This window comes from Zosterops lateralis (genome assembly GCF_965231275.1).
Source record: "Zosterops lateralis genome assembly, chromosome: 8".
Taxonomy (NCBI): Eukaryota; Metazoa; Chordata; class Aves; order Passeriformes; family Zosteropidae; genus Zosterops; species Zosterops lateralis.
The window spans coordinates 32,184,460-32,207,773 of record NC_139768.1 but is presented as its reverse complement, the minus strand read 5'-3'; the positions used below and the strand labels follow the sequence as shown (position 1 = coordinate 32,207,773).

Genomic DNA, 23,314 nt, shown 5'->3' with positions numbered 1-23,314 from the left:
CACAGGCCCTTAGGGCCATGCCAGAGCTGGATCCAGGTGTCCCAGCTGAGCCCTGATGTTGTGTGGTGACTTCATGGGGAGATGAGTCTCCACAAGCTTTTAGCAGCACTGGATTAGCAATAGTGAAACTTGTCAAAACAAGTGTTGTTTTAAATACATCTCACATTGTAGCAACTCTTTCTTCCCTGCAGTCCTGACGTGGGTTCTCCCTGCCCCCAACAGCCTGAGTCCTGCTCTGACACATTGTGGCTCTTGCCCATCTCTGCTTGCCCTGGCACAGGGTGCCCAGAGCAGCTGTGGCTGCCCCTGGATCCCTGGCAGTGTCCAAGGCCAGGCTGGACAGGGCTTGGAGTCACCTGGAATAGTAGAAAGTGTCCCTGCCCATGGCAGGGGCTGGGAAGAGATGATTTGTAAGGTCCTTTCCAACCCAAAGCAGTCTGTGATTCCATGATATTGCAATCTCCTCCTGCACTTCCTGGCAAAAGAGTAAAAGTCCAGGATTAAACCTGGATCACCCCAGTCAGTTCCTGGCTGTTGGAGCAGCTAGGTTTATTTTTGCCTCCCTGGCTGTGTGTTGGGAGGCTGGGCTCCCTCCTGCATGCCTGCATGGCGTGGTGCCCGTGCTCCCAGCCTGCCAGCTCCAGCCTTGGCTCTCCTCTGTCCTGCTGGCCCTGATGGGATCTCTGGGTCCTCTCCTTCCCACAGCACGAGTGAGGCAGCGAGGTGACATTAAAGCCCTGGAACGGCAGATAAAAGGCCCTGGCTGTATTTATTGAGTGTTACAGATAAGTAATCCACTCTGCTGTCAGTGTCTGCAGAAACAGCAAATAAAGTATACATGCCCCTTGCTTTGATGTGATGAAATCTCCAGAGGACACTCACTTCAGTGGTGCTCACAGTGCAGCTGTAGCTGAATCTTGCAGTGGAAAATTCAAGATTTTCATGTCTTCATGCATTGCTTTAAAAATATCACTATGGCTGTATGCTGGGCAGTTCTGTGTTCTGAAAGCTGGGGTTGTTTTGTTGGGTTTTTTTTTTCCAAAATGTTATTAAAATCATCTTAACCATTTTTGTTGGAAGGGGAAAAATTAATAGTTATTTTGTGGTTTCATACCCAGCCTTAAAACAACAGTCTGGTTTTCATTTAAACCAATAAAAGTATGGAAATTCAAAATGAAGGTTCTCTCTATGTCCTTAGATCAACTTGTTGGCCTTGCTGAAATGCATAATGGATGGAGCAGGGGGAAAACCTCAATCTTACAACTCTTAGCTTTGTTTTTGCATGTAGCTCAGCCTTTTTTTGGTACTGGATTTCAAATTTGACGTCACTTTCTTGCCTGTCTTCTCAAGCTATAAAAACTTCCTTGATTTGGTAAATGTGCAGCTGCTCAGAACCCAGTGAACCACAGACTTTTTTTTTAAGAACAAAAGCAGTAGTGAAGGAAATTAGTTAGCAAACACACGTCAGTAATTGAATTTGTTCACTTTCAAATTTTGGGGTATAACGCTGACTGTTGAGGATGAGGGGTTTTAGTCAGCTCTGGTTTATGGTGTGGTCAGAGAGAGACCAGAGACACAGCTGGGGCACAGAAAACCCCAGGCAGCCCCAGGAGAGCAGCCCTGGGATGGGGCCCTGAGTGGTGGGGGATCCCCATTCCTGGGGATATCCCCAGTGACCTGGGGCAGCTGCCCTGAGCCTGGTCAGGGCCCTCCTGCTTCCAGCCCCCAGGTTCCCTCCCAGCTCTGGTTTAGCCAGGGACAGGGCAGGGCTGAGTCTGGAGGAACCTTTTTTCACAGAAAAAAGTGCTGAGGCCTTGGCAGGGGCTGCCCAGGGAGGTTTGGAGTGCCCATGGCTGGAGGTGTCCAAGGAAGGGCTGGAGGTGGCACTCAGTGCTCTGGGCTGGGGACAAGGTGGGCATTGGGCACAGCTGGGACTCCCTGGGCTGGGAGGGATTTTCCAGCCTCAGGGATTCTGTGATTGTGTGAGCTCCTCAGTGTGTCTGGGGCTCACATCTCACCAGGTGAGCAGCCTGTCACTGTCCCCAAAACCCCTGCAGGCACTGGGCACTGCAGCAGGCTCAGCCTGGCTGTTACTCCATCTCCTCAAGGCTTGAGATAGTCACTTCTTCCCAAAGTTGTTCCTTCCCTGGCCACTGTGAAGGAGCTGCCCTGGCTGTTTACAGCCCTTTGATCTAGAAGTCACAGCCTAGAGCTGCCTGCCTTCCCTGTTCTCCCGTCTCCTGGCCTGCTCAGCTGGGCTCTTGTCCTTCCTTCCTGATCAGCATATCCCTGATTGCAGTGGATGTGGCATTGGTTTGTTTGCTCAGCCAGCATCCAACCCAATCTAACTGTTTCAATGCCATGGCAGAAGCAAGTTGGGGCAGTAACAAACCTGCTGAAACCCTTTTTGCAGCTTTCCAGGGCACAAAATCACTATTGCAATTTTCTTCATATTGATGCGTAAATCTTTTTCCTCTGTGTTTGTTTTTTTAATGAGTGTTTCAGCACGAGGTGTTGGCACAGCAAGTTCTCCAATAATGCATGGACCACCTTTGAGGTGTGATGGAATGCCTTGCCAAGCCCTATCTCCACAAATTCCACAAACTCTCCTGTGCTTCCCCTATTATTCCCTGGCCAAGTGCCATGTGTAGGTGTCTGTTTACACCTGACAAAATCTCAGCTCACCCTTGATCAGCTCTCTGCTCTCCAGCATCCATCCCAGTGACTCCTGACAGCATCCATCCCAATGACTGACCCCTGACACCTTCTGAAGCTCTAGAGCTGGTGGAGACAGCTCCATAAGTCTCAAACAAGATACTTCAGAGCCAGCTGGCCACCTCAGCTTTGGCAGCACTGAGTGTTGTGAAGGTTGTACCTGCTCAAGAGCTCCCTGTAACAAACCTGAAGTAAATTCCCACCCTGAGGAGCAGGGAAGCTCATCTCCATCGTGGGGAATTTGCTTTACAGGCTGGAGGAGGTCTTGGTTATTTTCCTCTCCCCAAGGGAAAAGGAGTAGCCAGAGTAACCTGGATAAAGGGTAGTGTTTCAGATGGGATGTTACAACTTGGGGTTTGTTTGCTTGTTTACAGGAATTTTATATTCTTTTGAAGCACAGCAGGAATGTGCAGTACATGGTGATTGTTTGTGGTGGCTGTGAGAGGGGGCCTGGTGGGGATGGACATCTGGGAGCCCAGCTGGGCACAGCTCCTTCCTGAGAGGGGACAGTGGGGGTTCTGTGTGAGATCTGTCCCCTCTGCTGTGTTTCATGTGTTCAGCAGCAGCTCTGCTCCCTGTCTGGGCTCCTGTGGTCTGCCAGGAGGAGCTGGGACAAGCCTCAGGGAAATGGCTCACGCTGCTGTTCCCATTTGGAGCAGAGTCCCAGAATGGTTCCCGGATGCTGGCACTGCCTTAAGCTCATGGCTTTAGCAGGAACTTGGCCCAGGGAACGTTTCCAGCAAGGAGGGATGTGCAGGATCCTCTCCTGCTGGCATCCTTTCCTCCAGGGCAGCCCTCCAGCCTGCCCCACAGCCCTGCTGAATCCCCTGCCTTCCCCTCCCAGCCACCCCAGAAATCCCTGTCCTGGGGGCTGCAGGAGCTGCAGGGAAGCTGTGGAAAAGGGGAAGGATGTAGGAGGATGGAGGTGACAGCCTTGCAGGAGCTGGGGCGGTCCTGCCAGTGCCTGGGTCAGCCTTTGAAGAGCTCAGAAGACTGGGATGGAAGCCAGAGCCCTGCCTGGGATGTGCCAGGCTGCTCTGGGCCTCTGGCGTGGAGCCCCAGGCACCAGGGGCCCTGGGTCCTGGGGGAGGAAGGAAGCAGAGTGACCTTGGTGTAGATCCTTCTTGGAAAGGTCTGAGTGCAGGGGTGAGAGGCAGCTGGACCCCTCAGCTCCTTCTTGGAGGGAGAACTGGAGAGAGAAAGGAGCTTCTGCAAAGCCCTTCGAGCTCAGCCAGTCCTGCTTCCTCCATCTGGCAGCTCCACCACCACCTACTACCAGCTGCCATATTTCTCCTCCTTTCCTCTCCTCAGGTTTTGTGGCTTGGTCAGTGTTTCTTTTTGCTCTCCCTATTTCTCTGTTCCCCAGTGTATTTGTGGGGAAAATATGAAAAAAATGACACCCCAAATTTTTTCAGGTTTTTTTTTTTTTTTGGGAGGGTTATTTCAAGGCTGGTTTCTGATGGGATTTGAGGTGGAATCTGACTTGTTGATCCTCTGGTGTGCTGGGCATTGGGTGAGGCTGGTGGGGGAGACCCACCAGGAGCTGGGACAGCTGGCAGGACACAATCCTGTGCCATGAGTTTGGGATGGCCCTGCTGCAGCAGGGAGGTGGGGCCAGGTCAGCCTGACCCATTGTGGGATGAGCTGTTCCTTTCTTCACACAGCATCAGCAGAACTTTGTCTCTGCCTGTGCTGCTCCAGCTCACAGAAGCTTTGGACATCCTGTTCACACATGGAATGGAGCCCCACAATTAGCCAAGCTGGTGGATTTCTCTGTGGCATGAAATTAAATAGTATTTGAATGCACACGGTGAGGCTAATGCTACTTTGTGCAGCTTTTTATTGAAGATTATGAAATTGCAGCAAAAAGCAGATCTTAGTGTAATTAGAAGATAGAAGAGTTAATCATAGGGAGGAATTAGGATTCATGCTTGCTCTGAAATTTTCTAAACTGCTTTAAAATACCTTCAGTTGAAGGAGCTGAACTTCACTAGGAACCTTTTGTGTGCTCAAGTGCAGAGTTTTCTTCATTCATTTGAATTGCAGCACAGGAGTCACAGGGCTCTGCTCCCCAGAGGTTCAGGAGGCTCTGAGTTCATTTTGTTGATATGTGAAGTCATTTTGGTGCTTGTCGAGCTGTACGACCATTCACTTGCTGTCCTTGAGGCAACCCAAGCATTTTATTGCTATTTATTCACCCCTTGAGAAAAGATTTGAAACAGAAAGTCACCCAAGTCATCGAAGTTTCGAGTCAGAGGCAACTGAGGGGGAGTTGGGAGATGAACCCCCAGCAGCTGGGGGAGGGTGGTGTGTGAAGGACACACTCTACATAATGCACCATTTTAAAACTTCATGAAGAGATGTCCCAGAAAAAAAAAAAAACAAAAAACAAAAAAACAAAACAAAACAAAACAAAACAAAAAAAAAAACAAACCACCAAAAAAAACCCACCAAAAAAACAAAACTACAAAGCACTAGGCTTAATATTAAATTCTTAGTTTTAGCAGTCTGGTCATTTTCAGGAGGGAATAATCAGCTTAACTGCAGCATTCCCATATTTAACATTCTGAGAGGAGAGGGATTGTCTGATTTTCTTTTTCTCTTTTTTTTTTTTTTTTTTTTCTCTCCACAGTAATTAATGAAAGCCAAAAGCAGCAACTGGAATCTGTGAGCTACTCCTCCCGCTACGCCCTGGGGCTGTTTTATGAGGCTGGGACAGGGATTGCTGTCCCCTGGGCTGCTCGGTACATCGCTGATAATCCCTGCATACGCTTCATCTCCATCGATAACAAGAAGCGCAATATAGGTCAGTGCTCCCATTATTCCCCTTAAACAGGGCCACAATGGAGGGTGTAGAGCATGAGAAATGCTGTTTAATTGAGTGTTGCTATTCTGAACAGAGTGAGCGTTTAACTCCGAGCCGCGGCGGACGGCGTTTAATGTCACGTTTGGCCTGTAATAAAGCTGACAATGAGAGCGGGACGGCCCTCAGAAAACCAGCCCCCAGCACATGGTTCATGTTACTGCCTTCATGAGACCAGTGTCAAGGGATTGCAGACATCAAAATGTTGCTATTCCAAGAAGGAGCTGGGGTTCCTTTGTTTAAGGGCTGATTCATGCACTCGCCAGTTTGTCTCCCGTCACCCGTTACTCTACAGCTCCTGCTCTTTCCACCAGGATTGGGAGTGGGAAGGAGGTGTATGACTGGAGCTGCTCAGCCCAGCTCAGGGTGCTTTTGTGGTCAGGGAGAGTCCCTGAAATGGCTGCATGTGCTTGGCAGGGCTTGGAGAATGTCCCCCAAGACAGACCCTTCTCCTCCTCTCTTCTCTGCAGGATGGCAGTTGAGGAAGTGTGTGTTTTATTTATTAAATGTATTTTGCATGCCAGGAGTGTGGTGGCATAGAATAGCTCCAGAAAAAACACTTGCAGGCCCATTAGAGTCACAGAATCCAGCATGGTTTGGCTTGTGAGGGACTTCAAAGACCCAAAGTTCCACCCCCCTGCCATGGGCAGGGACACCTTTCACCTCTCCAGCCTGGCCTTGGGCACTGCCAGGGATCCAGGGGCAGCCACAGCTGCTCTGGGCACCCTGTGCCAGGGCCTGCCCACCCTCCCAGGGAACAATTCCTGCCCAATATCCTGTCCAGCCCTGCCCTCTGGCACTGGGAACCCATTCCCTGTGTCCTGTCCCTCCATCCCTTGTCCCCAGTCCCTCTCCAGCTCTCCTGGAGCCCCTTTAGGCCCTGGCAGGGGCTCTGAGATCTTTGCAGAGCCTTCCCTTCTCCAGGCAGAACATTCCCAGCTCACTCAGCCTTTCCTTGTAGGAGAGATTCTCCATCCCTCTGTGCAAGTGCAGATTTGTTATTTTCCCTAAGAATTTAGCCTGTTGATCTGAGAAGAGTGAAAACAAAACAGAAGAGTGCCTGGACTCGCCAAAATAAGGATGTATCCACCCTGATGTGCTTTTTCCAGCATGGACTTAGAGTGAATATGTGAAAAAAGAGCACAACCAAAGCCAAATACAGAGTGATCTCTTTTTCTTTTCTCTGGCATTGTCTCCTTGTTACTGACAGTGTTCAGATGGAGATTTTCTTGCGTCTGAGATTCTGTTGCCTTTGTTGTGTTCAAGGAAAAATACCTGATAGGACCTACTGGTCCTAAATAATACCTGATATTATCCTTACTGGTGTCAAGGAGGAAGTCACCCTTGCTTCCCCACCTCTCTACACATGTGGTCTCAAAGCCCCAGCACCAAGAACAACAAATATGAACTGATGGAATTATCAAACAGCTTGGCTGCCTCCACATGCAACTGAACCAAGTACAAAGCACATTGTTTGGGGCACATTGTTAACAAATACGTAGAAAGGACTAGAACATCAGTGTTGACACATACCTTTCTCACTGAAATTTCCCTTGAACTGGAGAAGAGTTCTGTTTATATGAGCAAATTTTTTCCAAGAAGAAAAAATTGTGTGTGTCTGTCTCTTCCTAGGAGACAGACTTTAGACAGCACAGGCAAGGGAGGCTGAATGTGAAATTTATTTACATGTGAAGTCCTGCAACCAAAACACATGAATAAAAAGTTCCTTTATGCTTGTTTTAGCACATATGCAAGTGTTTTGCATCTGCATTTTTCTTCCTGTGCTTCCGAGTGCCCTCCAGAATATTACAGTGGGAGGCACAAGAGCACCTAACTGTCCCTTTTAACTCCACTCCAGTCGTCTATCTTCCCATTCTTTTGTTCTTCAGCCTTGATTATTTGGACTCATCTGAAGAAGAGGATGGTGACAACCAAAATGTAAACATTCAGAGGGAACAGAATTGGTGGGTGAGGCAGCTAAGATCTTCCAGGGCAGTCATCATTCCCAAAAAGCCATCACTTTCTCCAGTTGTTTCTTCAGCTGATGTAGCCACAGTTAATGGAGGCCTATCTCACCCTCAGATAGTAGCTTTTTAATAAACAGCCTTGAACAAGAGAGATCCAGAGAAAATAACTACAGCTGATAGTTGTCCCCTATAGGAGGTTTGGAACTGGATGATCTTCAATCCATTTATGATGCTGTGAGCCTTCTGCTGAGGGTCTCACGTGTAACATCTCCCAGAGCAGGTAGCCCAGCCCTCAAAGGCCAGAAGGCCAAGGCTGGCCCTCGCTGTGGAAGCCCAGGCTGTCCTTGTCACTTGTCTGAGATGTGGTAGTCCCTGCCTGGAGTCAGTAGAGCACAGACATGCAGCTCGTGGGCGTTTCACATTGTGAGACACAAACCAGCCTTGTCGCTGTAACCACACAGCAGGGTGGGCTTGATAAATCAGCTTCTCTGATGCCACCAATTCCTGGTGTGCTCAGGAGCCTCCAGGAGGGAAGGCCTTTTCCATCAGCTGAGGATCGCAGCTGCTGTCAGTAGAATCCCATCCCTGCCTGCAGAGGTGATGTTACGTAAGGAAGAGCCCACGAGAAGGAAGCGTGTGCTGAATTCCCCGTGTGGTGTGCATGAATATTAAACACTTCTGTGGGATTGGCTGCCTCAAACACCCCATCCATATTTATACCAGGTCGGGGGGACAGTGGGAATTCTCCAGCATAAATTATTTCTGGAATACCGCAGTCTTTGCATCTCTCTGCATTCCAGGAGGACTAAAGATAGATGACACATAAAAGGGGAAGTGGTTCCTTTCTTTTGCTCCAGGATTGCGTGGTTATGTAATTTAAAGGCAAGATCTGCCTCACAGGTTTTTTAGCATTGTATAATTCCTTAGTATCTTCTTTTGAAATTTTGAAATAGAGATTCCTTTCCTTCCTGAAATAAAAATTTTTAGGAAGATGAAAGAGTTAAATAAGTATATAAGTTTTTGCCTTGTTATGCAGTTGTGTTGTAATCCTCTGCCAGCCCTGCCTGCCTTTTAGAAAAATAATCAGAAACTGTTGGTAAGGCTAATGAAATGCTGGGTTTCTGAATATAAAAAAGTTAGTGCCATTCTTTCCATAACTCCTCCCAAATGTGCCGTGTCAGACAGTAGATTTTATTCCAGGAAGAATGTGGGACCTTAGGAACCACGGGAATTTCTGAGGATGACTGGAGAAGCTCGTTGGCCCTTCTTCCAAACAGCAGCATGGCATTTTGAAAGTGAACCTCCACCTCTCCTGCTTTCTAGGTGTAGTTAAATTGATCACTGCTGCTTTTTAAACTTCTGGGTAGGGTTTTACGAGGCCTGCACATTGACTTCTGTTTTGGCATCAGTGTGTGATGCCTCCCGGGGAGCAGGGATGCAGTTCCAGCCTGTCTGGAGGTGTCCAGCTTCTCTGCTGCCCTCTGTGTTGACCCAGCAGTATTTCCTTCTTCCAGAGTTGCCTTGGTGTGGCAAAAGCCCTTTCCCTTCCCCTCCTGCTACCCAGGAACAGAAAGGGGTTCAGGTGGCAAAACACATCTCCTCAGGAAGCTCACAAATTCCTGAGGGTCAGGAAAGAACCACGTCTTGGGATCCCTTGTGGCTCCAGGTTTTGGGCAGCAGTGTGAGAAAAATACTCGATGCTGTTCCCCTAAAATGAGGAAAACATTTCTGTGGGAGATGTGTGCCTGTCATATCCATGGACAGTTTTCTGCTGGAGACCATGTTATAACCCTTGGACAATCCCTGAGCACTCCAGCCATCATAGAAAATGATCTGCCTTCGAAGCTGACCCCACTTCTGAGCAGGAGGTTGGTCTGGAGATCTCCAGAGGTTCCTCCCTCCCTCCTGAAGTTCTGTGACTCTGAGGCAGACAATGTTCTAGTGAGAATTTACTGAACACACTAATAAATGAGCTGGGAAGTGAATCTAAGCCTGCCCCCTCAGTGAAGACAGGAAATTCTTCAAGCTCTGTCTGCATTTGCTGTCTGCCCAGCAAGTTTTAACTGCACAGCTGAACCAGTAAAAATCTTCCATCCTCTCTGGATGTTTTGTGGATGCATCTGTGGAGCTTGCAAATTGAACTGCAGGTTGTGGCTGCTTACTTTTATGCCTTTATGAAAGTAGATCTCCCTCTCCTGAGGGTCAGTTTATGTCTTTATGGGCTCTGCAGAGTCTGTGAGCCACAGATGTGCTCCACAATGGCCCTCAGACGTGATTTTCTCTCCTAGAATATTGCTGTTTGTGCAAATCCAGTTGCCTTTTGCTTTCCTGGGGATAGTAGGAGCTATAGCTGTTCTCCCTGTCTTGGCCAAGTCTCCTCTGGCAGGTGAAGAGCAGGTGGGTCCTTTTTAGGGTGCCCCATTAATACAGTCCCAAGAGCACTGTGCTCTGTCCCCATCCTGGCACCTTGAGATCCATTTAACCTGCCAGTTCCTCCTTTTCCACAGTTCCTTTTCTAACCTGTCACTTTCCCAGAACATGACAGACACCAGGCTGACCAGTCCTCAAATGGATCCCATGGCTTTCATGCTCTGGTGGTGTTCTCTCTGCCAAGGGAACTTCAGGCCCAGGGCTCACATCTCATCTCTAAAATTCTTTTTCAGTTTAAGAACTCTGAACCCTGACCTTGGCATAGATTCACCACAGTAAAGTAGATTATGCATTTTGCCAGGAAGAATATTTTGGTGGGCAGATGATCCACTGTGAGCTTTCTCCAAGAACATATGTCTTGTTTCACTGTTGTAATCATAATTTCACATGTTTTACTTTATTGTAATTTCTCTGTCTCACTTCTTCCCTGGGACTGATGGTAGGGAGGACATGGCCACCACAGGAGCTGACTTTACACCCTGAGTACCATCTGAGAACTTGCCAGGGCAGGAGGAGATCCCTGTGGGAGGACCTGGCACCACAGAGTGTTCACATTGTCACTGCTTGGAGCAATTCACCCACAAGCCTTTTCATCCCCCTGTGACAGTGACAGCAGCTGGGCCAGGACACCACAGCTCTGCACTAAATGTGTTACTCAAAGCTCAGAGCCACCTTCCTGACACCAGATGTCCTTGGGCTGCAAGCCTCAGGGGCTGGGGAAGTGGCCCTGGGCTCTGTTCTCTGTGCTCGTCTCCAGGGCACCTTTTATTAGCCCCATCCTTTTTCTGGAACATAATACTCCCAACAGGCTTAACCCTGTATGAATTCTCACTGTCAGCAGTCTCTCCTTCCCTTTTCCAACACAGCCTGGATGTTTCCTCCAGCTGGGAATTAATGACGAGTGTTGAGACAGTCCCAAAATGTTCAGAGGCTGATGGCTCCCGCCTCCTGCTCACAATCCAGAAACCTTTCCCCTCATTCCCAGGTTCTAGGTCAAGATTCAGTTTTCCATCACTCAGGGCCCTGTCCCAGGGGTGCTCTGCTGACACAGGAAGGAGTTTTTGGTCTTCTTGGTCTTCTGTCCCTCACAGTGTCTGCAGAGAGACATCAGAATACCTGGTTTCTGCCCCAGAAAGGGGAAGGAAAGTCTGAGTAGCACTTCTGATGCCCACAGAGATATGTCCTGGGGTAGCTGTGAAACCAGGAAACATCTTCCCACCCTTTTTGCCATGTTCTCACTGTTTTCAAGAGCAAGGGTTGGCTGAGCTGGCCCACCCAAAAAAGAGACTCAGAGAAAGGTTTCTTCCACAGCAATTTAAAGCTGTGGCTTTCACACTTGTAGATCTGGTACTACTGCACCTCTGAAGTGATCAGACCAGGACAGGGAACTGACCAGAGAAAGACATTTTGGTTGCCTTTGGAAAGCTGGAATGTGTCGTGTTCCCAGAGGGGATCTCAGGCTTGAGGAGCTGGAGATTTCTTCACTGGCAGAGCAGAGATAAGGAGTTTATCAAGCTTGGTGCCCAACAATCAGAATGGTCAGAAAATGTTCGACTGCCTCTTCTTTAGTGGATTCCTTGGAAACACTTGTTTGCTGAAACTAAAATCTGCTAAGAATGCTGTAGTTCAAGCAAAGCTCTAACCAGGAGAGGCTTTCTGCTTCCAAAGGAGGGAGTTGCTGGTAAGGGAGCGAGAGGGAATCATTAATTGAACAACCAGCTCAGCTGAAGTGTGGAATAACCCACGTTGTGTCCTTGCTCCATCCTGCTCATCAGAGTGGGAATGACTCACACAGGGATCTGTTGGATCCTCATCCTGCCTTGGCACAGGGGAGTCCTGAGCCCAAAAATCTAATCCAGGCAAATTCTTTGGCTGCAGATTCTTAAGCCACGTCTGTATAAAGTGACAAGCCATCATGCCAACAGGGGCAGGAGTCACCTGCTGCCAAGAACCTGCAGCCAGCCCCAAATGTAAGAAAGCCTGGCCTTTCCCAGGTCTGCTGGGACCAATGTCAGCACCCAAGCTATGATTACATGTTCAAAAGATGAGAACAGGCTTTGGTGGCAGGGTGATGGTTTTAAACTGAGGGAGGGTTGATTTAGATGAGATAAAAAGCCCAATATATTTACAATGAGGCTGGTGAGGCCCTGGCACAGGCTGCTCAGAGAAGCTGTGGCTGCCCCTGGATCCCTGGAAGTGTCCAAGGCCAGGCTGCTACAGAGATTGTCCTCCTTGACTTGTGTTCTTGTTGCAAACAATTTGTCTTGTTACTCCTTGTTCTTTTTTTCCCCCACCTGGAAGAACAGGGTGGCACCACAGATATTTTTGTTCTTACTGACCCCTAGGCCAGAGACAGTTGTCAGCACGTGGGGAAGGCAGGTATGAATGAGCAGTCATTCAAAAGCACCTCTCTTCTTTCTTTCTTACCTTCAGAGTCTCCTGAAGTTGGGCCCTCAGTGGTGGTGCACACAACTGTGACCTTTGGAAGCAAGCACCTGGACTCAGAGCCTGCAGAGGTGCAGCAGGTCATCCTCAGCCACCTGCAGAGGATTGTGCCCTCCCTGCCTGAACCAACCAGCATCAAGTGCCAGAGATGGAGATACTCCCAGGTACTCTCTGGTGGGACCAGTCAGCTGGGAGCACCTGCTGGGACTGAATTTTCCATCCTCAGGGAGCAAGAGGAAAGGGGATGGTTGCTCAATATCCATAAGGGGATATTCTGCCATTGAGCCATTAATGTCTTAGAAAGGCTGACCTGAAACAGAGACTGAACAGAGCTGGAGAATAAAGTAGATATTTATTGAAAGGCCTCCAGGATCCACCTTGGGCAGGACAAGAGCCTGACCAGAGCTACACCCAAGGTGGACTTAGAATGGTCACAAGGTCTCACACTTTTATAAGTTTTGGTCCATTTACTTATTGAGGTTTAATTGTCCAATTACAGCTCCAGGTTGTGAGATCCCATCCTTCTTGTTCCTCCCTCCAGTCCACTGTTGTTTGTGCTTTTGGGCCTGAAAGTTGTCCTTGGTGTCCAGCAGGAAAAGGATTTGTTTTGTCTCCCTACTCTGTGAAGAGAGCTCAACAGCACTTAATATCAGGCTCAGAACTGCACCCCTGGGCAGCACAGGATCTGAAAAATATGAAAGCTAAAACTTAAGGCATCACCATGAGCAGCATCCAGGGCTGGCCAGCAAAAGCCAGGTCATTTTTAGCCATTTTTTAAAAAATTTGGGCCTGGCCCAGGGGTGAGTTATGCAGCTCCCTTGCTAAGCAGGGGTAGGAGTAGTGTACAGGAAGGAAGTAAATCCCACGTAATTCGGTGGGATTTTCACTGGTATTTAAAAATCATGACTCAATGCATCTCTCTGCATCCCAAAGTATGTGGTATTATTAGCAAAATTCCCACCCTACCACAGAAGAGCAGAAGTGCAGATGCACTAATTGTTATTATTTGATTTGGCCCAGCTCAATTTAACAGAAGGTTATGCAAAAAGTATTTTAAAGTAAACTGCCTAAGGGTAATAATAGCAAAATGTGTATATTTTGCTGTCTTCTTTTAAAAATCCAAGGAAATTGTTGGCGATTTCCTGGAGTATCAGAGTGTATATCCACGTTTACCCAAAGCCTCTCAAGTTAAATTACATTGGTGAATTTGAACGTGGAGGTTGATGCAAAATATTTACTTTTAAAGCAGTCCCCTAAATTTTTTTCCTTTTTTGAAGTTGCTGTGGATGGCTGTTGTGGAGTCTGCTCATACCCCTTGATCTGCATCCAATTTGGGAACCTGGTCTCATTAGCACAAAGTTTATTTTTCTGCAAGTAAAGTATTGGAGGATTGCAAAAGCAACTTTAGCCCAGGGATATTAATATTTATATAAAACATATCAGAATCGTGGTGTGTTGTCTAAGCTTCTCTTCATCAGTTCAGGGGGGTCTTTTGGGAAAAACAGGTGTCACTGTTCAGGTTCCCTGGTTGTGACATTTGGTTTTGTCTGCTGCCTTACCTGCTGAGCTGCTGTTGCTCACAAGAGCTTTGAGTGAGAAGGGGGAGAGGAGTTGGATCCAGCTCTGGAAAGATTCCCAAACCCCATCCAGCTCCTGCTTCTGTTGCTGCTGCCAACCAGGGCTCTGACTCCAGCAGCTGCTGGTGCCACAGGAGGAATTATCACCAGTCTGTAATTTGGTGGATGAATGTCAATATGTCTTAGGTTGCACATAAGTCCGTGTAGGTCAAGCCCGTTATCTCAATAAAGAGATCTCTAATGCCACCCTAGAAAATAATCACTGCCTAAATGAAATATCTGGGGCAGAGCTCCCTCTTTCTCCTAAAGCTCTCTTTACTTTCAATTATAATAAGCTGCTGCCACAGAGGCCAGGGGAACTGATAAGATGGGTGCATCTTTCCCCTGACTCTTTTAGATGGGATTTATCCTACTTGTTAATTAAATCCGGCTCTAACATCCTTCACATGGCCAAACACAATCCTGGGATTAAAATGCAGACATTACAATTATCCGTGGCAGATGAGGGATTAGGACTTCCAAAATTCTACTGACACTACTTAGCAGCACAGCTGCAATTCTGGATCCCCTTGCTCTAATTATGGTGAAGGCACCATTAGCATTCAGAGCCAACAGCTTCCCGACCCACCGTCTGTCTTTGGCAGAGTCACTTTATGTGGAATTGCTGAGGCTGGAAAACACCTCCAAGATCATCCAGTCCCACCTTTCACCAAATACCAGGAGGGGTAGGAGGTGTTTGGTACAGCCAGCATCAAATAAACACTGGGTAGCTCAGAAGAAATGACACTCAGAAAAGCCTTTATCTGCCAAGTCTTTCTGCATTGTTTGTACTCAGCTGGATCTGTAAGAAAAATTCAGGAATAAATTAAGGACTGACATAACATGGTCTGAGGGAGAATATCTGTATGGATTTGCCATACCTGGATAGACTCCTCTCTTAAGCTGAATAAAGGGTAAGGGGTTGCAACTGGTTATTTCGTCTGATTTCCTCCTTTGAAGAGATGCTAACACCCAGTAGCAAAACATGCAGCCAGCAACATAAATGTGGGTGCCTTGCAGCTTATCCACACTTGGCAGTGGCAGAGAATGGCTGGCTGGCAGTGGCCAGCTGAGGGTACATTTGGATCAGTGGAAAAATCCCCTGGATTTAGCAAGATTCCTTGGAAGTTCACAGTCCCACGAGGGCAGACAGTAATGGTTTACTGGGTGGAAATCCAAGAAATTATCAAAAGAAAATGGATACTCTCTGCATCGTGCTTTAGCAGGTTTGGCATCAGCAGGAATTTGCCCATGGAAAGGGCACTGAGGCCTTGGCAGGGGCTGCCCAGGGAGGTTTGGAGTGCCCATGGCTGGAGGTGTCCAGAGAAGGGCTGGAGGTGGCACTCAGTGCTCTGGGCTGGGGACAAGGTGGGCATTGGGCACAGCTGGGACTCCCTGGGCTGGGAGGGATTTTCCAGCCTCGGTGGTCCTGGGATTCTGTGATCCCAGAGACAGGAGGTTCCCTTTCCCATGTTGAGCCCATCTGGGATTTTGCAAGCCCCACTTTGCTGATGTGAGATCACCCTCACACCTTTTTAGATCTCTGCACCAGGGTCAGACAAGTCTGCTGAGACAGGCTGAGAATAAAACAGAACAGGCTGTAAAGTCTCTAAATTTCCACACACAGTAAAGTTTAATTATTCAGCTCTCAGAAGTAAGTATTTTGCTATGGTACTTTGATATGGTTATTGTTTGAATCTGCCTTTTGGTGTGGGAGGCCAGGCTTGACAGGGCTTGGAGCAGCCTGGGACAGTGGAAGGTGTCCCTGCCCATGGGAGGGGGTGGAACAGGATGAGCTTTAAGGTCCCATCCACCCCAAACCATTCTGTGGTTCTGTGATTTGCTTCTCAGGAGCACAGATCTTTCTGGTGTGAAATTCAGGTAAATAAAAGACTTTCTCTTCCCACTCCCTTTATGTTTTTCATTTTCAGGTTACAAGAGCTGTGCCCAATTGTCCAGGACAGATGATTCTTCACACTCAGCCTCTCCTGATCTGTGGGGGTGATGGATTCACTCGCTCCAACTTCGATGGCTGCATAGAGTCTGCCATGAGCCTTGCAGAGGCTGTGAAGCCTCATTTACAGCAATTTCAAAGTCAGGCTGCTAAACCTCCTCTAGATTTGTTATGAATTTTGCTGTGATGGATTGAATTTAACAACAACATCATCTTGCAAAAAACGAAGAAAGGAAGATGTATCCGTGCGCTGGAATAATTATTGGGATGGAAATAAATTGAATTTTCCAGGATCTGTGCTGAGAGTGGTTACTTTGATTGAAGTAAGACTTTCCCTGGCTCTAGGCAGAGGCATGGAGCTCCAGCACTCCTGCCAGGTCTCCTGATACTTTTACAGCCCATAAAAATTATGTCAAGGAGAGGAGCCTGACTTGAAGCAGCACAAAAATCCACGAAGCTGCAGAGTTTGTTCCTTGGCAACTCCTTATTTACTCCTTGTCCTAGTGACAGGACAAGGGGGAATGGCTTCTCACTGCCAGGGGTCAGGGTTAGGTGGGATATTGGGGAGGAATTGTTCCCTGGGAGGGTGGGCAGGCCCTGGCACAGGGTGCCCAGAGCAGCTGTGGCTGCCCCTGGATCCCTGGCAGTGTCCAAGGCCAGGTTGGACTTTTGGGCTTGAAGCAGCCTGGGACAGTGGAAGGTGTCCCTGCCCATGGCAAGGGGTGGCACTGGATGGGCTCAGAAATTACCAAGAAATAATTTAATTATTCTAAATTGGATTTTAACTTGCCCTTCCTCTTCAGTCATGTATCACAAATTTAGTACCTCTCTACCACAGCACTAAAAATAAAAAAATTTAGGAGACAGAATTTAAACCATTAGAGGAGTACAATTCAGCCCCTGTTTTTCCTCATTTTACCCCTGCATTTCACCCAAACTTGACATCATGTATCACAGCACCTGACCACTGTGATTTACTGCTGCCTTTGGCCATTTCTATTGGAGTATTTTAAGTGACACTAAGAATTTAAGACTTGTTAGTTTCAAAAGTAGGCAGAAAACTGGATGTGAAGTGTCTTTGGTTCAACACCGTGTTGTTCCTCTCAGATGGTTGTTCTCTGAAGAGCTGTGGATGCTCTTTCAGGGGCTTTGTATCAGCAGCAGCTTCTGATGCCAGGAGTGACAGACCAATGGAGATGTCTCTGCCTCTGTCCTTTCAGCAGTCTCTCAGCTTTGGTCACCCTGATGCCTCAGAGTACCCCAACCACAGGTTCAGAGATGTTAATTTTGACTCATGAGATTTTCAATTTGGAGCTTTTTCAAAGCCTGGTGAGTCTCAAATTGCTCCTTCCTCATATCCCAGAATCATGGAGGTGGGAAAAGCCCTCCCAGACCATCATGTGCCTGATCTCCACTTTGTCACCAGAGCACTGAGTGCCACCTCCAGCCCTTCCTTGGACACCTCCAGCCATGGGCACTCCAAACCTCCCTGGGCAGCCCCTGCCAAGGCCTCAGCACCCTTTCCATGGGCAAATTCCTCCTGAAAATATGCCAGTCTACCAAAACGCCTATATTCTGCAGCATCCCTCCAGATTGAGATGATTTGGATAAAAACTGCTTGGGGTTGTTTTTTTAAGGTGGGGAGGAAAAGCTGTTGGATGTGTTTCTGTCTATGTGCTCTGGGCAGTGGGAACGCTGGGAGCAGGGAGATGTGGAATTCCCACACAAGGCGGGTGACAGCGTGATGTTTAAAAGGGGCCACTGTATCCACAAGGGTGGCAACAGAAGAGACTTGTCTGGTTGATTTCCTGGGATTTTCCCTGATTTTCGATGAACTGGCAGATCATCCAGCCGCTCTCTCCTTGTTCCCAGACAAGGAGGATGGCTGTGTGTGCTCTCAGCTGTGCCACAAGCCCAGCCACTGCCTGAAGTGCTCCCAGACCACGATGTTCTTGTCTTCCTCGTCACAAGGGAAGCCAGGGCCATGGGTTCTCAAAGCCTTTCAGCTCCCAGCTGTGGTAACTTCCACCCAGGGAACATCCCCTTGGCAGGGCTGGCACCCTGTGCAGCCACTGCTCTTACAGTGGGATCAGGGAATATGGCAACAAGGCTGCAGTGGATGGATGTGCCAGTTAATCAAAAGTCCATCCAGGGAAAATCCCAGGAAATCAACCAGACTCTTCTGTCTCCAGAGAGCTGGGCCGTGGTTTTGCGCAAACATATGGAAATAAATAAATTAAGAGATTAATTTAGCTTTGGAGACTTGGGCCTTCTTTTTTTTTTTTTTTTTTTTTTTTTTTTTTTTTTTTTTTTTTAAAGGCAGCTGCAGGTGGGAGGTGCTGCCCAGCTGAAAGCACCCCTGTGACCACATTTCCTCTTGCTGGAGGGGCAGTGCTGTGCAGCCCCAGACTCAAAGCAGAGCTCTCTGCTGCTGCAGTGGCACCGGCCTGGGCTGTGACACTGACTGTGACACTGGCAGAGGAGTTTCCTCCTTGAGTCAATGCAGAGGAAGAGGAACCTGACCCTGTTGCCACCCAAACCGTGCAGTCGTGTCTGGGTCACCAGCCCCAGCCTGGCACCGAGGGCTGCCTGGGCCGGGGCAGCGTTTGCTCGGCTGCAAATTCCAGAGTCACCAACTCCTCGGGGCTGGTGACAGACTAGGAGGAGGCCGTGCTGTGCCAGGAGGAGGCTGTGCCGTAACCAGGAGCTCCCAGGGCGCTCTCTGAGCTGCCCAGCGAGCACCTTGAGCCCCTGTGCAGAGATTTCCCCGCAGCCAGAGCCGGTTTTGCCTCTAATCCAGCCTCTGGCTCAGCTGTGCCGTGCCTAAGCCGCTTTGTGTGGCAGAGCTGAAGCCCTGAAATCCCGGAGCCTTCTGCTGCCGCCGTGCCCGGCCCGCCGCAGCTCCTCCCTGCAGCTTCCTTGGGATTTGTGCTTAATTCCCGCATTGAGGTGGCACCTCCGGGATCAGCCGGGGCTGGCACCGCCAGGGCTGGGCAGATGCGGCCCCACGGGGCACGGAGCGGCCCCTCTGCCCGGGAGGAGGAGGGAGAGCGACTGGCTTTCTTTTCGAGAACAGCCGAGCAAAATTTCTCCCCTGGAGGTAAATAAATGCAAACAGGGAGAGAGTTACGGCTCAACCCCGGTGGAGAGATTTCGTGTTGAGTAAAGGGGCTGGCAGGGCAGGTTGCTGTCACCTTGGAGGTCGTGATGATGAAACCCGTGGAGACCCTTGGAAAAAAGCCTCCCGAATCCCGACATCTCCCAATTTTCATCCCACAGCAGCTGAGCGGGGAAAGCCGGCCGGTGTGTGTGGCTGTCCCCCTCGTCCCCGACTGCTCCCGACACGTGGGCAAAGGGCTTTACTGGGCGAGCAGAGCCCCGTGCGAGCGGCGCTGTGGGAAAACGAGCCCGTTCCGCTGTGCCCCCGCCAGCCGACCGCGGGGCCGGTCACGGGGCGCTGCGGTCACCCACAGCTCGGGGTGACATTATCTGCTGTGCACAGGGCTCCAGCCGAGCCCGGCGGCGCCTCCTCCCTCACCTGTGCCGGGCCCGGGACATCCTTCCTTTCTCAGCGCTATCTCCGCTCGCATCTCCCCTGCGGGGACATCTCGGGAGCTGCCAGCGCCCAGGGCTCCTGCCGGGACATTGCAGCGCCGCTCGCACCGGCTTTCAGCGTTCTTTTTCAGCCCAGACTGGGGGGAAAAATAAAATTAACAATAAAATAAATATATATGCACATATATGTATGTATGTAAAACGTGGTGGGCAGTCGGCGCTGGAATATAGGTCAGCCTCTGTCCCTGCAGCTGCTTGCCTTGCCCAGAGCGCGGGGAAAGGGATGAGCTGGCAGCAGAGGAGGGGATCACCCACTCTCCCTCGTCACCTTCTTCTGAGCGCAGAAAATCCCAGCTCAGCACCTCGCAGCTTAGCGAGGCACGGCCGCCGCTCCCGGCCGCAGCACGGGAGGGATGGAGCCTCGGGAACACGCCGGGACAAAGGGATTTTTGTTCTCCAACTGCTCACAGATGTGTTGTTGCAATACCACGGGCTGTTGCTCTGTACAGGGAGTGCTGGAGCGAGTCTGGTCCAAAGCCCGGCTCATCAGCACCCCGCGTCCCGGTCACTCGGGGTTTGCTGCCTCGCTCAGCGCACCTGTGATGTGCAAATCCCACTTCCCTTTGATTGAAAGGGCAGTCCTGGGGGCCGGCTTGGGAATGCAAGCTGCAAGCACAGCAGGACGGGAGCAAGTGTAAATAATCCCCGTCACATATCACAGCCGCTCCCCTGGCCCTTGCCAAAGGGGTTTTGAGCAGCTCTGGGCTGGGGAGAACACTGGGGTTTCTGCCCCAGACACGGCTGGAGATGGTTCCTGGCTGTTTCTCCAGATAAAAGAGCTCATCTTCATTCCACCCTCTGCAGCGCGTGCTGGAACTGGGAAGTGAAACAGCAAATGAGAGGGACCCATCTGCACATGGCCCTGGTCCTTGACTGACCCTTTATCGACCCGCTGCTCCGGGGTGGGTTTTCTTTGGGTGCCCTGGCCTTTTCCCGTGGAACTTAGCTCACAGATAGGACTGATGCAGAGCAAGAAGCTCACTTCCAGAGAGAGGAACTTGGTCGGGCAGGGAGAATTTCAGGAGCAGTTCATGCCCCAGCCACACGGTCAAACGAGCCTTGGCCAAGGAGGGGACATGATTTGGGGGACTGTATTTTTCTTTGCTCAAATCTGCCTAAAAAGAGGCGATTTTTTTCTCATGGGACTTGTCTTCTTCTTGTCTGTAAATATGATTTTTTGATTTAGTCAGTGAGAGAACGATCTTTTTTTGTGTGGATAATAATAATAATATAAATAAATTATATATATTCTACTTAAGAAATTATATATATTCTGCTTCTGATTTTCCCTGGAGGTCATAAGTGGAGTTGAAAATCCCGAGCCATATTTGCTGATGCAGTGTACACACAGAGGGCTTCATGTAGGGGTGCTCAGCTTGGCCTGGGCCCAGCCTGTCATTTTGAGAGGAATAAGATATCCAACTCCTAAACTAGTGAGAAAAACAGAGCTGGGACACGGTGAGGCAGATTTTCTGCCTGCCTCTGTGATCACAGGGTGCTAAAGAAATCCCTGCTTCCAGGGAGAGGCCAGAGGGTTAATTTTGGCTCCCTCTGCCTCACTTTATTCTTTGAATAATGAAATTAGTTGTTCCAGAGCCTTTTGAAGGGCTGAGCTGAGCCTTCTTGCAGAACAATACACGCTGTGCTCTCGATGTGAGTGCCCCGATGGTGAACTTTGAGCTACACATCTGCTATAAAGAAGTAACTCTTATTCCCAGTTGGCCATGGCTAGGAAAGGATTCCGGCTCCATCCACGCCTCGGCACAGCTCTGTTTGCTCCGTGGAAGGCTGGCCTGGGAGCACAGGGCTAGGAACCATTTGGACACCTCGTTAGGACGCCCCGGCACGTTCAGTGCTTTCCCCGGGCCAGGGAGGGCTGGAGATGAGCCCTGCAGGAGCTGAGCACGCGACCGAGCTCCAGCCCATTCCCAGCAAAGCCCCTGAAATCCGGCATTAACTTCCCAGCTGTGCCTGGAGGCTGCATGGGGAATTCCCTGGGGATGCCTTCACTTGGTGTTTAGAGAATCCCAGGATCACTGAGGCTGGAAAATCCCTCCCAGCCCAGGGAGCCCCAGCTGTGCCCAATGCCCACCTTGTCCCCAGCCCAGAGCACTGAGTGCCACCTCCAGCCCTTCCTTGGACACCTCCAGCCATGGGCACTCCAAACCTCCCTGGGCAGCCCCTGCCAAGGCCTCAGCACCCTTTCCATGGGCAAATTCCTGCTGCTGTCCAAGCTGAGCCTCCCCTGGCACAGCCTGAGGCCGTTTCCCCTTATCTTTGCAAACCAGAAAAAGCCGGACAAAGGTGTAGGAAGGAGACTGAAATGAGGTGTGGTGGCATCTCCCTGGAGACTCTGGTTCCCAAATGGACATGCCATTTTTAAATTATTGCAGGCAGCTTTGGTGGCATCAGTGAAAACAACCAGTGGCAAAGTAAGTGGCAAGCTGTGGGTGTCACAGTGTCACCTTTAGCAGCACCAGGTGTCTGTGGGATGATTCATGCAGTCACAGTGACTTGGTCACACGAGGTGTTAGATCAGATGGTTTCTCACACCATCTCATGGAGTCCAACATGAAAAAAGGCGAATTCTGTTTTCTTTTTCCTCCTTTGCTTTTAGGGCTGCTGTTGGCTGTGGATCAGGATTGTCTCATCTGAAATGATTTTCCCCTTACAAGCTTCACTTCTGCCCCTCATCCTCTCAGTTCCTCTTCATGCTGATGGCACTTCCATCCCACATCAATATCCCTCAACACCTGCAGTGGGAGGTGCTGTGCCCAAAAACAAGGTCTCCTTTCCAAAACCAGCCCTTGACCATGTGCTTTTTATCCAAACCCCTACATTTGAATCTGTTGAGTGGAAGTCATGGTGAAGAGCACAGAAACCCGGGTTTGGGGCAGTTCAGTCCTCTGGAATCAGGGGCTGTTACATTTCCCTCACATGTTGCAAAAGGACCAGTTTGAGTTCATCCCAGGATGCTGAGAAACAGTAAAATTAGGATTTTATGTAGTGCTTGATTCATTCCTGTGTCATTTTCCTAACGGGACGGACTGCAGCTTGAAGCAGCAGGACTTGACAGGCCTTTTGTCCCTGCCCCGAGGAGCCCATCGGAGCGCAGTAATTCCCTCTTCAGCACACGGCAAGGAAACTGCTTCATAATCTTCTTTTCCAAAGCAATATAGGCCAAGCATCTTGATCCTTTCCTTTTCAGCCTAGATGTGGCTTCAGGATCCTGTAATCCCCTGGGATGTCTGGGAGTGTGCACCCTTTGCTCTGCAGGACCCGGAGCCGTGCCCAAACCAGAATCCTGCTCAGAGCACCTGGGTTTGAAGGGCAGGATCTGAAGGGAGGTCCAGGAGCTGAGCTGCTCCAGTTGGAGCAAAGCAACCAAGTGGGGTCTTTTTCTCCTGGTGAAAAAACCACTAGAGATGGCTGCCATGGAAAAGCAGAGCTATTGCCAAACACGGAAATGTTTCCTGATCTGTTTACTAATATTTGGTGCTCCTTTCTGGACGGCGTTCAGACCGAAATCCAACCACACGCGTCAGCAACTTCCTGCCCCCCTCCCCATCCTCGGCTCCTGCACCCAGGGGAGCAGCAGGGATGGGAAGAGCTGGTGAGAGGCGAGGGGGGAATTGGGATGTTGTTGTCATTGGTCCCAGGGATGCTGGCGCCAGGCTGAGCTCAGAGGGGCAGGGGACAGGCTGGAGGC

At 49.6% G+C, this 23,314-nt stretch overlaps 1 protein-coding gene across 1 annotated transcript in view; it reads left to right on the top strand.

Moving 5' to 3' along the window:
* RNLS (renalase, FAD dependent amine oxidase) overlaps positions 1-16,369 on the top strand; it is a gene marked incomplete at its 5' end in the record, with an annotated part of 54,283 nt that extends 37,914 nt beyond the window's left edge. Inside the window, 3 exons of the mRNA XM_083866104.1 lie at positions 5,348-5,521; positions 12,409-12,584; positions 15,968-16,369. Of these exons, the coding sequence (XP_083722230.1) occupies positions 5,348-5,521; positions 12,409-12,584; positions 15,968-16,165 (548 nt within the window). The 3' untranslated portion in view covers positions 16,166-16,369. The remainder of the gene's footprint in view (positions 1-5,347; positions 5,522-12,408; positions 12,585-15,967) is intronic.
* Positions 16,370-23,314: the final 6,945 nt, after the last annotated feature.